This window comes from Gymnodraco acuticeps, unplaced genomic scaffold (assembly GCF_902827175.1).
Source record: "Gymnodraco acuticeps unplaced genomic scaffold, fGymAcu1.1, whole genome shotgun sequence".
NCBI classification, from domain to species: domain Eukaryota; kingdom Metazoa; phylum Chordata; class Actinopteri; order Perciformes; family Bathydraconidae; genus Gymnodraco; species Gymnodraco acuticeps.
The window spans coordinates 195,845-213,908 of NW_022992090.1; the positions used below are offsets into that span (position 1 = coordinate 195,845).

The following is an 18,064-nucleotide window of genomic DNA, read 5'->3' on the forward strand; positions in this document are numbered from 1 at the left end:
ATTTCCTTTATCGTGTGTCCATCGGGTTGTTTTATTGCACAACAAAATCATGTAAATATATTATGTAAATAACCCAATTTGTGTTCTGTGAAACTAAAAAGGATATAATATATTATTTTGAAGGACAGTTGACAGGAAGTTGTTGTTGTTATGGAAACAACATTACGGAGAAAACGTAATATTTTCTACATATAACGACGGATAAAGTAAAGAACAAAGTCTGAAGATATCAGTACAGTATCATAGTACTGTAACATAATTGTTTTTGGTACTTTCATTGCAGTTGTATGTCTTAAATGTAATGTAAATGTTGCCTTCGTGTGTGGTTCGGGGCCATCTTCGTGCGAAATTCACAATTCCATATTCGTGTGTCCATCGGGTGTCAATTTCAGGACAGTGTGACAGGGGCTTAAGTGGCCTGTTAGTATTCTTTAATGAAAGCAAAAGATGTTAATAGCTTTCAGTAGGCTAATAGGAGGTCCAATTAGGCAGGGTGATTATGCCATTTGTGAAGAAGCTATTTTTTAACTAAAAAGGTAACAAAAGAAACTCATGGTCAGAACAGGCTTCACAAGAAATAACGAGTGGGTTCTGCTTTTGTTGTGATGTGTTTGCATCCAAATCATTTTAAGTAAAATAAAAGACTTTCCATATATCCAGTGTGAGAAAAAGAGAATGGCTGTGAGTAATATCAAGTTAAGGGAACAGTGGGTGCACATTTTTAATTCAACACGTTTTCTTCAACCAACCTTCTTCCAGCGGGCAGGAATGCGCGCATCATACATGCAATCCAGGGCGTCTCGCAGATTCTCACTCATGATGATGGTACCATCGATAGCCAACTTGAGATCTGTAAGGGTGTTGCGGACCAGGACTATGACCCTCTGCATCCGATCGATCTCCTGACGCAGGAAGATGTTCATTGGCTGGAAAGGTCCCATCTTCAGGAGGCGCTCCCTCACCTGGAAATGTTTGAATCAAATAAGAGTATAAAACTTTAATGAATCTCCTGAAGGATTTATATCCATGGAATGAAGACGCATGAGCCCACACAGGCTCGCTATGTCGATATAGAAAGACATGTTTACGAACTGGAAATGTACCTGATTATAACACCACAAACAACCTTCTAAAAATATATTTGTTTGGTCCTTTTGCAGCTTTGTAAGTGAAGCATGAAGGTTTTATCTAGATAATACCTACAAACTTTTCAATGGTGTTCAGAAACAGAAAAGAACATGATAGACGGATTCTATTAATTTGTTGAAGTTTCTTTAACAATGCAGCCCATGGTAGATGTGCCTTTTATTTCTATGATGACACTATTGTATTTACCTCCATTTATTTGTGCATTGTAAATCTCGTTATAAAATATTTTTTTGTGGGGACTATCCAGTTTTACTGCTTCCATAAACTGTCAAATCAGACAGATGGCCAGCAGATAGTTTGAAGTGAAAGTGGCGCGCATTGACACGTTTTCCATGACGTGCTTTGCACCAGTCACATTTTCACCTCACTTCTTCATAAGTGACATAAAAAGGAAAGATAACCCAGAATAAACAAAGCGATATTCACACCCCTCTATTTCTAGTCTACTTCTCCCCCCTGTCTATCACTGTCTCAAACATTAACCGTCTATCACGGTCTCAAGCACACACACCCTTCCATCACCTCACCAACACACATCCCACCTCTCTGACTGCAGCACACCAGCCACTTTGAGAGCGCACATGGTGAGTGGGGGAACATTGCATGATGCTTCACTCTTCCAAACACACAGTTCAAGGTGAACACATGCACATATATGCACAAATATATACGTAGGCTTACTTCGAAGGGTACGTAGTCAGGAGGCAGTTTCTCCAGCATGTCGTCAGCCAGCCTGGACACCACAGCCTCTCTGGTTTCCCCCCCGCCTGACGAGCTGTCTTTGGGTTGAATACTGAGGATGGTGTCCAGCACGTCCTTAGCCAGCTTACACTGGTAGGTTATGTCTGCGTTGGGGTGGAGACCGAACACCTCTGGAGTGTCATAGGCTGGCAGAGACTGCAAAAGAGAAAGAGCAACTGTTATTGAACCAGAGGTCACTTCATCTCTCAGAACATTCGTAAAAATATAGTCAGAAAGAAATAGCCAAGAGGCTTTCTCTCTACTCTCACAACAAAGTGCTGTGAGTGAGCCTAAGTTCCCTCAGTGCCCTCAGTGCCCCATGGAGCGGCATATCACCTCACACTGAGCTGGCAGAAATATCCTGGCAGAGCTTATGGGGGGAACTGTCTTTAACTATGTGGAATTTATTTGTGATGCCTTTTTTTAAGGTTGGTTAACTATTTTTACCTCAGTATTATTACATATTTTCCTCATATTGTACTGCAGTTTTGGTCACCGCTTAGCCACTGATGGCCAGGGTAAAGTGTAGACAGCCAAGTGAGTCCTCTGATACACAAAGTGTCACCAGCTGCTTCTTTTCCCCCCTCCAGTGAAGCTCTTCACTGCCAGTGCGTAACATGTTGGAGATTTGTGACATCCCAATGCAGTGATAAGTTCAGCCCCCCCCTCTCATATTTCCAGCCAATTGCGCTCAGTGGGCGTACAACCAAGAAAAAGGTCCTACTTGATTATGTTACTAATGTTTGGAGCTCTGCCACCTATGTGGTTGTATGAGATGTGTAAGATAATACACCTATATATTCATGGCTGATTATTTATTCACAAGGTCAGAGAGCTGCAAGAAATCACATAAAGCTGCTCAACAATATGTTTTTTTAAACAGATGACCTCATAAGGGTGACACAGCTGTCATAGATGATATTTTAATTGAGGCAAAGTCTAGGCTTTTGGATTCAAATCAGGCGCCCAAGATATTCTAATGAGGATATTTGATTTTTAGTGACTCAAGAAGTGAGCTGATGTCAAATCAGGGGCAGGGAGGAGAGACGATATTGCTTTAATTGCCATTAGTGTCTCTCTCAATGATGGAAGGAAGCTGGAGCATCGAATACTACAGCGAGACAATTCAGACTATTGCATATAAAGTCCCTTAAGGTCCTTACACACCAAGCCGATTTACGGCGTCGATAGATGTCATGCCGTCGATGAGCGTTGTGTCGCCCTACTCAGATTCAACCCAGTCTCACGGCATTTTGTGTTATAGTCACAATATTTAATCTATTGATTCGTGTTCACCAACATGATTTTCCCCTTTTTTTCGTGTCACACAGAACAATTTTAAAAGCAATGTATTTCTATTGGTAGTGTTTCTGCACCACGTCTTTTTGTCTGGTCAGGTCTTGGAAGACCGGAAGCTGTGTGGTTCATAAAAACATGTTCTTACTCAATATCAAGCCACGATTATTATTTTATATAATGTCGGACTTTTTTTGCCGTCCGCGAGAAAAATAAATGGGGCTCAGAGCCTCAGAATACTGAAATCTGTATTTTTTTATATTTTTTTGCTTCTAATTTGTTATTCTTTTCTAAATAACACACTGTTATTTACTCAACAATAACAAACAATTATCCTTGTTTTTATTTATTTGTTTAATTCTATAATCTCAGGCTTTTTTGGCGTCCGTCAGGAACTGAATTTCCAAATAAAATAACCGGAAACAGATACACACCCACTGAACTGATTACCCAAGATCCTCAGTTATGGTTTAAGCTCGGTGATTGGATTGTTTAGCCGCAATGCACGTTGGTATATGGTGTTAATGCGATATGAAATCCGAAAAACATTGGAAACAAATTAAATAATAATACTTTAATCCGAGTGTGCTTGCTTTTCTCTTTGAAAGTCATCACATAACGGCATTGTAATACACGGTTCGGCTGCATTACATATTACAGATCTGCCGTAGTTATTTATTTATAGAGCCCTGATTAGAAGACCTTTGGACAAACTGGAAGAAATGCCGCCGAAACTGAATACGTGACGTGCATCATAAATATATCAGCAATTAAACAACAATCTTAGACTGTCAGGGGACACCTTACTTCTTCCTTCTGTCTGTCTGTACCTGTGTACTCTCATTTTCCGAATAACCCAGCTTCCCCCAAATTTCTTTTTGGTGTCTATCTACGCCGGGATCCTGAGTCGTGGCTGATCCTGTTGCTGCGGTCCTGTGTCCTGGATCCTGAATCATGTGTCCTGGATCCTGCATCCGGAGTCCTGGATCCTGGATCCTGTGTCCTGGATCCTCTATCCTGAGTTCTGGATTTGAGTCCTGGACTTCGAGACGTGGCTGAACCTATCACTGTGGTCCTGTCTGACTCATCATACTACTTCCCTGATGGCTCCCACAGGATTGTTGACATCCTCGTGGATTCATATAGACACATGCATAACATTTGGTCTACCTATGCTGTAAAATGTATCATAGCATACTGAACAAGTTAAAACATAATAGAGAAGTGTAAAACATTAAGAAGGATGATACTGTAGAACAAACGGCTTCTGTGTGAGGTTGGTAAAATAAGGTCATCCTCGTACATTAGTTAGTGTGCTAGTTAGGCAACTGTATGCATTGATATTGTTGATTTAAATGTGTTATGCTCGACGATGCAGACAGCTAACGTCACAATAGGCGCTTTCACATCGGAGTACTTTTCCCTTTTAGGCAAGGCAAGGCAAGTTTATTTCTTTTAGTTCCGATAGTTCCTGGGATTTTGCGTTCACACCAAAAAGAGAACTTAGTTCATGAGAACTTTTCCCCCTTTTCAGTCCCTGCTAGAGAGGTGGTACTTTCCTGGGGAGAAAAAAGTTCCAATTTCTGATTTCCATGCCCCGTAAAACTCTGAAAATGTTTGTGAAACCGCCATTGTATTTGCTTGCAGACTAATTAAGGTTGAAGTCGAATAGTCCATTTAGCTTAGGAACCTTCCTAACGGAGTGAAATGACCCGGAAGTCCCTCAGTGGCAGCCATGATAAGTGCCGTTCGAATTCTCTAGATCAGTGGTTCCCAAACGGTGTGCCGTGAGGCAAGTCCGGGTGTGCCGTGGGATTTTGTGACAACCATACGTTATTATTGCAATATAAAACTACACAAAAATAATAATTTTTTTATTTACTATATCAGTACTTTGTAGGTTTATATGTACGTAATCTGCGCGACTTGCGCGTCCACATCTCCACGTGCAGTGCTGCATAAACATGGCTGAGTCAGCGATAACTTTCGAGGGGTATGCCCATTACTTTGAGTTGGTCCGAAGAATAGACAGGAATGTGACGGTGAGGTGCAAACTGTGTCCAGGCCAGAAGCTTTTATCCACTGCTGTAAACACCACGTCAAACCTCAACAAACACCTGCAAAGAACACATGCTAAGGTGAAGCTAACGCACACGCTATTTGTTGTTTGTTTATATCACGCAGTCTGTTCTTCTTCTCTGTCTTCCGGTTGTTGCCTGTTTTGAATGACAAATACACACTACCGCCGCCTGCTGGTAAGGAAAGTTATTGCCACTCACGCATGCGCAAGTTCGTACGTGCTCGGCGAGTAAAGTAACGAGTAAAGTAACGAGTTACTTTATGTAGATAGTAACGAAGTAGTGTAATATATTGTTTTTTTTTTTAAAGTAATATGTAATATATTACATTTTTTTAGTAACGACCCCATCTCTGGAGTTGGCGTTCTCTACTCTGATTTACATGAAGAACAACAGGAGTTCACGGCTCTCTGTTGAACAGGACTTGCGAGTGGCCCTCTCCTCAGTGCCACCAAGGATTAAAAAATTATGCGCGCCCCGACAGGCACATGTATCTCACTAATTTGTAAGTCGGCAAAAATATTTACAATAGCACATGTTTCAATGCTGATTGCTGAAATGTTAATGTTGTGACCTGTCTGGTTTAAATGAGTGTATTGCTGCTTTGATGAAGCCTAATTTGATAAAGTTTCAAATTAATTTCTGAAATATTTCATTAATAAATATTTCATGAGTAATATAGTTGTCTTTGTCACATTTTATTTGGCATTAGTAAATAATTATGCACATTTACAGATATTTTACATGATATGAGTGATAACACGTGTTATAAGGGCTATTTTGCACAATAGGTGTGCCTTGAGATTTTTACTTGTCCTTTGGTGTGCCTTGGGCACAAAAAGTTTGGGAACTATCTAGATCAGGGGTGGCCAACCCGCGGCTCTCGAGCCGCATGCGGCTCTTTGCCTAGTTTCATGCGGCTCTTCAGTTCATATCGAATTGTATAGCCTATGTGTGAGTTTGGGGGAGAGACACTGACTCCTGACTAGTGTTGCACGGTGTACCGATACTTGAAAGGTACCGCGATACCCTGCCGTTAAAAACGTTACGATTCCTCCGTTTCATTAGTATCGGTACTTGACGGGGGGAAAGTCCTCCGGTGAGAAAGCGCCGTTTTAATAAGAGCCGTGTGTGTTCAGCGCTCTGCTTCCACTCCCTGCACTGCACCGTGCCTGCAGTCCCGCCCCTCTCAAGCGAGATGGGTCTGGCTGCAGACCGCAGCAAGGAGGCGGATCGTATAGGGGCGGATCGTATAGGGGCGGATCGTATAGGGGCGGATCGTATAGGGGCGTTTCCTAACTTTTTTGATCCAATAGAATAATGACACTCAGCAGAAATACATACTGTAGGTGGCAGTAATGCAATTTAAGGGATTCCAGCTGCTTTTATAAATCCTCGCAAGAATAAGTCATTCGTTCTTTCACGATGGCCGAACAACAAGTTGAAACAGCGGTAATAGTATTTTCCAGAGATGCATGTTTATATTTATTGTAATGTCATTTTTCTTAACACACAATTGTCTCGTTATCAAAGTACAATATCGACTGTCCAACCTCGTTAAGCGTTAATAAAGTAAATAATAGTTGTATGTGGTAAAAATGTTTGTGGTATTAAATGCTAACTTAGCATGATGGTATAAACACGTTGGCCTATAGTCCCGTTTGCAACCAGGCCTACTCTACTGTTGTAATAACGTTAAATTTAGATAGGTCAATAGATTATCAGGCTCGGTAACAATACTGATTTGTGTTACCAAAGCTGATCATCTAATTGACCTAAGGTTAGCGTATATGCTGTGATGCTAACCAGCACTTAGCATGATGCTAGTGTACTGTTGTATTATCTTGGAAATATAAGTAGGCCTGCCCTACATACTGTAACTTAATCAAATCATATGGTATGGATTTGGATAGACAACATGGCTAGCTTGGTTGGTTGAATTGAGTAATAAGATGTGCGCTACTGATTAAGGTTGTAACTGTAACAGTTTGTAACTACTAGTTGTAATGAACCAGACGAGAGACGGACGCATCCTTTCAGTAAATGTCGGTTGCTAATCAATATGTAAAAATAACACTTCGGATGTGTCTTCTATAATTATGTAACATTAGTTATGGCATCATCAGAAATGTGGTAAAGTAATATGATTAGAGAAGAGTCACTGGTCATCTAACACATGCTTAATAGCTCACCTAACACTATTAAAGACAGGTTAAAGAATGTAACTACTCGGAAGATGAGCTGGCAGGATTCTGCAGCATTGACTGTTTCTATGATGCTGGAGGCACCTTCCAAGAATAAAATGTTTGTTTAATAAAGACTTTCCTCTTTGTATGTACTATATATATTTTTTTTAATTTATTAATCTTACCACCAGACACAACATGAACAAATGAATGATACACATCAGGACAGTAACTTAAACTTCAGTATTTTAGGTGTACAGAAACCTCTACTCATGTTGTTAAATGATATACAGCAATATCTTCCATAAAACGTAGTTGATTGATTTGAATAATAATTACTACCACTGCACAAACAGTGAAAAATGATATGCCTACAATTTATGAATTTGTCTTCTCTGTGGGTTGTATACTCTTCATTATTTATGCAAATTAATTATAATTATTATTTTTCAAAGTTCGTTTATGATTCATTCAAAGCATTAAAATAAATGAGAAACAGAGAGCGTCATATACCTTTAAGAAATACGTGGGGGCGGGGTTCATAACCCTTTAGGAAACGCCCCTATACGATCCGCCCCTTTACGATCCGCCTCCTTGCTGCGGTCTGCAGCCAGACTCTATTGTCTCAAGCACGCTCAAGTGCCTCCCCTCTCTCGTGCACGCGCTAGCTGCCAGAGCATGTGAGAAAACGAGAAGCATGGCTGCAAGTGGGAGTGCAACTGCCGCTGCGCCTCGGCTTGTTGACAAAAAATACGCCAGAAGCGACATTTTGAAGTATTTGAGCTATATCTCTGACAGTGAGGGCAAGCCTACGGACACCACGAGGCCTGTCTGTAAGAAATGTATTGATTTTATTTAATACGAATTATTGTCATTTATTTTATTTATTGTTCTCATTGTTTAAAAGTTTGTGTTATGGTTATGGTTCTGGTGTGAAATAAAGCACAATAATTACATTTAAGACTGTTTCCCTTTTTTTAAGAAAAGTATCGAAAAAGAATCGGAATCGCAATTCTTGACTTGGTATCGAAACCAAAATGTTGGTACCGTGACAACACTAGCTACTCCTGACAGTTAAACCTGATATTTAGTAGGTCTGTTAAGTATTGAATGCTAATGATTCTGACGTAATTTGGCCGGTCAAAGTTGTTTGGGCTCGGATAAAATCGCTCCGTTACTTTCGTCCCGTGTTACTTTCGTCCCGGCTCTCCCTACGTGTGGTGTGGTGTCAGGTGTCAGTATGAGAGGATGACAGCGCGTCTAATTTTGATGTGGCCCAAGAGCCAATCACAATAATACCTGCGATGCAGTGAACCAATCACCTTTGAGGGGGGGGAAACCTATCGTTGATTAAACACTATCCAGTGTTTCCCCTACCATTGTCTTGGAGGGGCGCTGCGCCCCGCCAACGGAGCCCGTGCCCCCCCTGGAATTCAAGGTGTTTAAAAAATATTTATAATTTTTTTTTTTTTTAAATATAGCACCAAATTGCAAATAATCTATAACTACTGTCACTTTTCACATTGAACATGTGCTCTTTTATTAAATAAACTAAACGCTTTCATTTTAAGTTGTGAGTTTAGTGTTTTTGACCCTAAGAAACACTGATGCATTAATCAATAGCAATAATCCACAGCTGCTCTCTCTGCTCCAGAGGATTTAAAAAATATATATCCCAATGCCACAAAAATGCATCAGTGACGTGGTTGAAATCTTGTCTCCAGAAAACAAAAAACTGTTTGATGTGGCTCTTTGCAGTAACATAGAAAAAATGTGGCTCAACCTCTGACTGGTTGGCCACCCCTGATCTAGATGATAGGAAAGGAGGTTTCAAACTTCCTTTATAACCTCCTTTAGCTTAGGAACCACTGGACCTCCCTTGACGAAAGGAGAGGAGAAAATGCTGCCCCACAGTGCCTTGCGGCCGCAGCATTTGCCGTCACGCAACAGTCGGCCGTTCACGGAAACAACCGATTATGACTGAGAAATGATATCATGAAAGTTACGGTGCTTATTAACCCTTGTGCCCTCCTCGGGCATTTTTGTACATCTTTCCTGACTTTTTTTTTGATTTGGTGATCAAATGAAATCAGCTGTGTTACAGCTTTTGGCATGGATTTTTGCAAGAAGTCTTCTTTTGAGTCACATTTTTGAAATCCATTGTCGTTTACTCTTACATGTTTTGTTTACTCTCGTGATGCATTTTGCACCCTCTGGACCCCTTCGTGGCAAAAATGTACACGCTCATAATAACTGCTATTAAATCATCATACATCAATATTTTTAAAAACTTTTTTTTCCATGAATCACTTGAACAACTTCTAACGTGCTCAAAACTACCAAACATTCAATAATTTTCAGGATTTTAACCCTTTAAATGCCTGTTTCATTATTTGAATTATTTAATTTCTCTTAAAAGAAAACACAAAAAAATAAAAAATGTCAATATAATAATTAGTAGAGGCATGGAACTTTGGTGTTTATTAGAGTCTTGGATGTGTCAAAGATTAGCAGCAAAATTGATTTCACTGCATTATTATTTTTTACGTAGTGTCAGATACTACCTCTGGACACCTTCGTGGCAAAAATGTACACGCCCCAAACAACTGCTATTAAATCATCATACATCAATATATTTTTCTACTTTTTTTTTCATGAATCACATAAACAACTTTGAACGTACTCAAAACTACCAAACATTCAATCATTGTCAGGAATTTAACCCTTTAAACGCCTGTTTCATTATTTAAATTATTTAATTTCTCTCAAAAATGCCTCATTGACTTCCATTCAGACCAATTTTTTTTATCTCACTGCCATTGCAGTATAAAACCATGTATTTTGTAATGTCAGCATTTCATTTAGAAGACAAGTAGTGATATTTGATATTTCTACTCTATTCCAACAGATTACACAATTTTCCCACTGTAGGCCGATGCATGGAATTCTTACATTTTTGCCAGTTATATTATGGAGCCGTGTGACTACCAGGGGGCCCCGAGAGTGGTGTGTGTGTGTATGTATGTGTGTGTGTATATATGTGTGCGTGTGTGTGTCATTTCCAGCAGCAGACCAGCAGGTCCTGCAGCATGTGACCTGGTGCTCTCTCAGGTGATAGAACAACAATTTTGTAGGCCTGTGCACAACCAGCACACATCTCTCCTCCCTCTCCGTGTGTGTGTGTGTGTGTGTGTGTGTGTGTGTGTGTGTGTGTGTGTGTGTGTGTGTGTGTGTGTGTGTGTGTGTGTGTGTGTGTGTGTGTGTGTCCGGGTTTTAGGATGCGTCACTGCGGTTCTCTATTGCTGGTATGATAACAACCTGGTACTAAGCACACAGGCATCTTGTTAAAGTTATCTTATCTTAGCTATCTCTTATTTGGTGGAGGAAAACAATTGTGACATCAGTTATGACATCACTTACGCGACTCTGGGATTTGTAGTCTTTCTAGTTGCGGATTTTTCATAGTCTTATATAGAGAACCGCAGTGACGCATCCTAAAACCCGGAAGTAAGTTAGCATTTTTACCACGTCCGGTTCCTTCGATAAAAAGCAATGCAATTTCTCCATAGGATTTTGGAAAATAGCTCCAAATAAGGTCTGTGTTTGACACAAATTGAAGAGACAGATCACGTTTTGTTCTACGACATTAAATACATCAGCAGTAACCCCGCTGGTGATTTTTGAAGAGTTTACGTGTCTGAAAAACAATGGTTGTTAACAAGTGGCTGAATAGCACTACAGAAGTTGTCCAGGCCGTTTTACGTCATTACACCGAACACGTAAAACACTCCCGCTAAGTTTGTTTGCCCTGTTCTGCTTGAAAGCAAGTACCTGCCTCCTGCAAACTGTTCAAACAAACACTTCAACTTGTACCATTTAGAATCTGTCTGTTAGAATATGGATCTTAAGTTGGTGTGACGTTGAAGCAGCGACCCTGCTGTAGTTCCTTTATAGCATAACGTTAGCATTTTGCTTCTTGCGACTAGATTTATGCTTCGAAAATTATAAAAGTAGGATAGACCTGTGGATATTATCCGACTGAACAAAACGTGATCCGTCTCTTAAATGTGTGTCAACCACAGACCTTATTTCGAGCTATTTTCCAAAATCCTATGGAGAAATTGCATTGCGTTTTTGACGAAGGAACCGGAAGGAGTTTACATCCGGGTTTTAGGACGCGTCACTGCGGTTCTCTATTTCAACAGTTTTACGACAAACTGTGACATTGTTGACGTGGATTTAAGATTGACAAACATCGTATGTGTAATTCGTGGCACAATTAAAACGGGATCGAAAGATAATCTTTCTCTCCTCATTGACTTCAATACATAATTTTCCGAAATAAGGTTCCATGGGTCGGAAGTAGATGGGCGGGACTTCGCCTCTCTATATACAGTCTATGGTTCCAGTGCGAAACATGGCCAAGACGCAGGAGACGTGAGGCGACGTTCCGTCGGGACGTGTTCTTTTGTGTTCTTTGGTGTCAGTTTGGTGTGTAATGGAACATTCTAACACAATTACTTTGTGTCTGTCATGTCAACTAAACCCCTAAAAAACTAAGATAGATCCAATATCTAATCTGAACCCTAGCTGTGAATATGACCACAGTAAAACGTTATTGTACTTATACTGTAAGACAGTGCTTCTCAAAGTGTGGTCCGCGGACCACTGGTGGTCCGTGAGCTCCCCCCCGTGAGTATATTGGTAACATTTCACATTTGAAATAAATACATTTATTTAAGTTTTTCGCACTCTCGCGGGAATATCTCCGCAATGGAACGAGCTTAAGTTTCGTCACACATGTTGCCACTTGTTTGTACCATTTTCAGGCGATTTGTAAAAAACGATGTGTTTTTGGATATTTGTGGAGTTAGGTGGTCCGCGAGTGTTTTTTTATTGGTTAAGTGGTCCTTGGTATGAAAAAGTTTGAGAAACACTACTGTAAGACTTGTTTTATTTTGGGAAAACCTCTTTTCAACTTCAACACACAAGAATGATGTAATGGTGTGAAACTGCAATTAGCACACAAAAAATGGTGTATGAAACTGTGTGATACCCTTTGTCCTTTACCAGGGTCATTTATTTCCTCAGGGAATTTGAACTTTGTTCCTGTCAGTCTGCATTTGATTTAAATACTTGGAATTATTGGCACATTGTGTTCTGTTGTGTATTAAGTTTATTTAGATACGCATAAACATGTGTGTGTATTGGATGTGTGTTTGAATGTTGTGCCTGTGTGTTTATTTCAGATGTTTGTGTGTTCTTCAACGCTGTGTTTGTCACTCTCTATTTGAGAGGCGGTGCAGAGGAATAAGCTTGCTGAGCCTGGCAGCCCTGGGCATCCATCATAATGAAACCAGCTTTAATGAAACTAGCTCAGGAACTGCCCCAAGTCATACACACACACAGGCACATACAGAACACACACACGCAAACACAAACCCACCAGTTAAACACACAAGCACATTAATAAATCATGCATAATCTGTTATAAAATGAGCATGCTTGCACTTTATCGAACAATTAAACATGGCACTCCGTCTCTGGATGTGACAAGACTGCGAATGTGGGCATCCTGCAGAAACCTCATATCTCTTAATGTGGATATTTTCACTGTTTGTGATGTCACTTGACGACGACACAGAAAAAACTGAAACAAATGCAAACATGACAGGTGCAGAGCTTGAACAAAAATGTAGGGAGGTAGGGTTTGAATTAGCAAACATACATGTAATCTTCAAGCCAGTGTCACTTTTCAGAGAATAACAGTGAATATTCAGCAACATGTCAAGTTCTACAAATGCCTGGTGTGTGCACTCAATCATTAGAGTGTAACTCACCTGAATGTATGTCAGATACTGGTCAACATTGGAGCATTTTGGGATGCTGTAGCCTTTGTAAAAGTTGAAGGCAGGTCCGAACATCTCCTCACTGAACCACACTTTGGCAAAGGTGTTGAGGAGCCGCTTGTCATAGTCGTCAGTCACTCGGCCACCGTATTGAATCTCTCCAATCATGTATCGCACCGTGGTCCATGACACTCCCTGAGAAGATAACATAAATTATAATACAAGAGGACGGCTAGTACAGTTTTTGAAATGGTTACAATAAATGTCATTAAACAATTTTCTTTAATTTCACATGCCAAAATGAATCAACTCCTTAGAAAAGTCTTGACATTCTTGCTTGGCAGAAACTATGAGGATAAGCGAAACTTTCACTGTAGAAATTGGACAATAGGGAATTGATTCTGCTTCAGGCTTGAAATATCCTCGGAAGCCATATTTGTATATTGACAGGTTGAGGAGCTTCCGATCTAAATGATATTAGTTCATGGGCCAGTTCCAAGTTCCAAGTTGGAGCTGTCATTAAGTAACAGGACTTCTGGAAATATTTGATAGCACACTACAGCATTTGAAAAAAATACCCAACACATTTTTAGTGCATTTTTGTGGCAGAGCTTTAATATTTTTGGTTGGTTTCCCAATAAGAGGTTATTGTTATGGAAAAGGGGAGAGTAAGAGAACAACTGCAACCACCACCTGCTGCACACTCATCGCAACACTATGATGCTATCATAGAGCATTTTAAACCATTCTCTTCTGCACTAAAGAACGGTTTCTATCCATTCCTAATGTTGCCTTCATCTCTTAACTATGTTTTTGTTCATATAGTGGTCTACATTGTAGTTTGCATCGAATATACCTTTTTAATGTCTATGTCATCTAGATGGTTCTGAACAAACTGAACAGTGGCGTTGAAGTCGGCCTGGTTGAACTCGTAGGGGATATTCCATCCTAGAGGCCCGTACTTTCTCCTCTCCTGCACCGTGCTGTGCAGAAAGGCCACTCCATACAGCATTGGCTTCCACTGCCCCATGTTACTGACATCCAGAAGATCCTGGTTTATACCTAGAGAGGGATACATGAATGAATACATGAGCAGCTCTATTTAAAAGGTCAGTGAACGCTACAGAAAAGTGTGGTTCTCTACCAGCTTTGGAAGGCTACATTTGGATCTGCAATCCAAAGCCTTACAGCTACAGAAAATTGTTTGCCAACTTCCTCTTCAAAGACAGTGTCATTACATATTTTCCTCACATTCCTTGTGTGTGTGTATGCATGAGAGAGAATGTCAACATTATTAATGAAGCTTCAAAGCTTGGAACTATTCTGTACTCTTGTTGCTACCGCCCGCTGAGTAGACTATGTGCACACTTGGGAACCTAACTGGGTGGGCAGTGCTGCGTACAGGGATATGAATCCTGTCGGCACCCGACTCCAGATATGACACATTTGCATTCAGTAATGCAGTGGTTCCCAAACGGTGTGCCGCGGCACACTGGTGTGCCGTGAGGCAAGTCCGGGTGTGCCGTGGGATTTTGTGACAACCATACGTTATTATTGCAATATACAACTACACAAAAATAATTATTTTTTAATTTACTATATCAGTACTTTGTAGGTTTATATCTACGTAATCTGCGCGACTTGTGCGTCCACATCTCCACGTGCAGTGCTGCATAAACATGGCTGAGTCAGCGATAACTCTCGGGGGTGGAGGTATGCCCATTATTTTGAGTTCGTCCGAAGAATAGACAGGAATGTGACGGGGAGGTGCAAACTGTGTCCAGGCCAGAAGCTGTTATCCACTGCTGTAAACACCACGTCTAACCTCAACAAGCACCTGCAAAGAACACATGCTAAGGTGAAGCTACCGCACACGCTATTTGTTTGTTTATATCACGTAGTCTGTTCTTCTTCTCTGTCTTCCGATTGTTGCCTGTTTTGAAGGACAAATACACACTACCGCCGCCTGTTGGTAAAGTTATTGCCACTCACGCATGCGCAGTTCGTACGTGCTCGGCGAGTAAAGTAACGAGTTACTTTATGTAGATAGTAACGAAGTAGTGTAATATATTACTTTAAAAAAAAAAAGTAATATGTAATATATTACATTTTTTTAGTAACGACCCCATCTCTGGAGTTGGCATTCTCTACTCTGATTTACATGAAGAACAACAGGAGGTCACGGCTCTCTGTTGAGCAGGACTTGCGAGTGGCCCTCTCCTCAGTGCCACCAAGGATTAACAAATTCTGCGCGCCCCGACAGGCACATGTATCTCACTAATTTGTAAGTCGGCAAAATATTTATGTGATGGAGCGGATCACATGAGTGACCGACTCCGCCACTGACAGCCGACACACACACAGTCACACACACACACACACTACACACACACCAAACATTTCCTGCTCTCTTCCTAAAAAGGAACCATGCAATTTATTATTTATTGTGTGTTTGTTAATTTGTTAAATGATTATGTTAAGAGGTGGTTAACCTGTTTTATGTTTGGGTTGGATTTTTATGTTGAAATGTGGTTTGAAGTTTAATTGTTGTCACCTGTTGACGGTAAGCCTGTGGGAGGGGCTATGAGCTCAAAAGGGACAGGGTTTGGCCCTGGAAGGGATCACTCAGAAGAATGTTGCAGTAAAGGCAACAGCTGGGACATGTTTTGGAGTTTGTTGCAGAGAAGGCAACAACAGAACATGTTTACTCTGAATGAGTGATGTACGGCCTGTTTTGGATTTTTATTTTGTTTGTTTAAGGTGTTCTGTTTCGTTATTTTTTTGTTGCTGTTAAGAATAAAGTTTTTTGGAGCGTAACCCAACCGACTAGGCCAGTGTTTGTGAATGGACAAAATGAACCCCGTCACAATTTACAATAGCACATGTTTCAATGCTGATTGCTGAAATGTTACATTTATAATTTGTAGTTCAGGACCATGGACAATGCAGCTTCCTTGCATTGACAGTTCTCTGTGCTGAATTTCTGCTGAGTTTCCTTTGCCTCATTTTTAATGTTGTGACCTGTCTGGTTTAAATGAGTGTGTTGCTGCTTTGATGAAGCCTAATTTGATCAAGTTTCAAATTAATTTCTGAAATATTTCGTTAATAAATATTTCACGAGTAATATAGTTGTCTTTGTCACATTTTATTTGGCATTAGTAAATAATTATGTACATTTACAGATATTTTACATGATATGAGTGATAACACGTGTTATAAGGGCTATTTTGTACAATAGGTGTGCCTTGAGATTTTTACTTGTCCTTTGGTGTGCCTTGGGCACAAAAAGTTTGGGAACCACTGCAGTAATGTATACATACATACAGTACACTGGTAAACTTTGCTTAATGCAAATGAGCAAATCTCTTTTGGGAAATCATTGACAAGCACCGTCTCAAAGGGATTTCCTGAGATCTAATGAAGTTTGGGAAAATGATTCAAATCTCCATCTAAAAAAACGGGGGAAAAAAATATCAGCTCCATTATCTTCTGAATCCACATAGGCTACTGCTTCTCCAACTTGGTGAAAAAGATCTCTGCCATATTCAACTAATAAGCAATCCCATGTGTGAGGCTTTGTATCCCTCAAATCCAGAAGGTTCAGTCTAATTTCAATTGGTAATTGTAAAATGTAAAGATGGGAAACAGCTGCTTTGAAGATTTATTGTAAAAATCTGCATGCCCTAAATATTAAGTGTAATATTCTCTATGTAATGCCATCAACAATTTTATATTCTTCTAATCTGATAAAGAAATACAATTTTCAATTGCAGTTAGATTTAAAGAGCTGAAGACAATTTTCCCAAGGAAACTCACAACACCCTTTCTGATATTAGCTAGCCAAAGACAGCTGGTTTATATTACATTACATTACATTGCATTTAGCTGACGCTTTTATCCAAAGCGACTTACAATAAGTGCGTTCGACCAACAAGATACAAACTTGAAGAAAACAGAATCATATAAGTACATCAGGTTTCATAGAGCTAAAACATTTCAAGTGCTACTCAACTGGCTTTAGATAAGCCAGTCCTTTATTAGTATATAAGTGCTTTGTTAATAGTTCTATCGCTCGAAGTGGAGTCGAAAGAATATATATTATATATTCCAGTCACGCAGTGTGCACCTTTAGAGGAAGAGGAAGAGGAATATTCTCTTCCTGACTAAAAACACAAACCCTGCATTTACAAATTCAAAAACCTTACAGGCTTTAAGTACGTGGGTGTAAAATACACTGAATTAAGCAGCAGGTGAGGATACAAACACATCTCTGTATTTATTGATTATATGACTTACTTAAAGTCAATGTGTGTGGGTGTCCATGTGAATCCAAAATGAGTAAAGGTATCATTTACCCATTCATAATAATAACACATCCTATTTTGAATGCTTATTATTCTGTTACTTCTTCTAAAAATCAACTAACGATCAATCTGTGGAACATTTACTTTAATTCCACAAGAATTTGGGACCTTGAAATTATTGTAATCGCCATTAAAATGAACTAAAGTAAACCAAATTGGCCCCACCTCCATAGGTTCTTTTCAGACCCGCCTTGAGGCCCTGTGGTGGTTCGTTGGTGAACTTGATTGACATCTGCAGGAGGGTGATGGGGAAGTGTCTGTGGACCTCTGTAGTTATCCAAAGGCGGAAGCTGTCATGGACGAAGTCTGTCTCTGTCACTGTGTCCATCAGCTCATCCATGAAGTCCAGACCCAAGTGGCAGTTCTGCAGTAAGGCCCAGCCACCCTGATGGACAAATAAC

At 40.1% G+C, this 18,064-nt stretch overlaps 1 protein-coding gene across 2 annotated transcripts in view; it reads right to left on the minus strand.

Moving 5' to 3' along the window:
• Positions 1-18,064, minus strand: part of dnah5 (dynein, axonemal, heavy chain 5) — a 156,480-nt gene that overhangs the window by 6,777 nt on the left and 131,639 nt on the right. For both annotated transcript variants that reach the window (XM_034202726.1, XM_034202727.1), the window contains 5 exons: positions 17,829-18,048; positions 14,156-14,361; positions 13,291-13,494; positions 1,831-2,046; positions 750-962 (listed from right to left, as the gene is read on the minus strand). In XM_034202726.1, the coding sequence (XP_034058617.1) occupies positions 750-962; positions 1,831-2,046; positions 13,291-13,494; positions 14,156-14,361; positions 17,829-18,048 (1,059 nt within the window). The remainder of the gene's footprint in view (positions 1-749; positions 963-1,830; positions 2,047-13,290; positions 13,495-14,155; positions 14,362-17,828; positions 18,049-18,064) is intronic.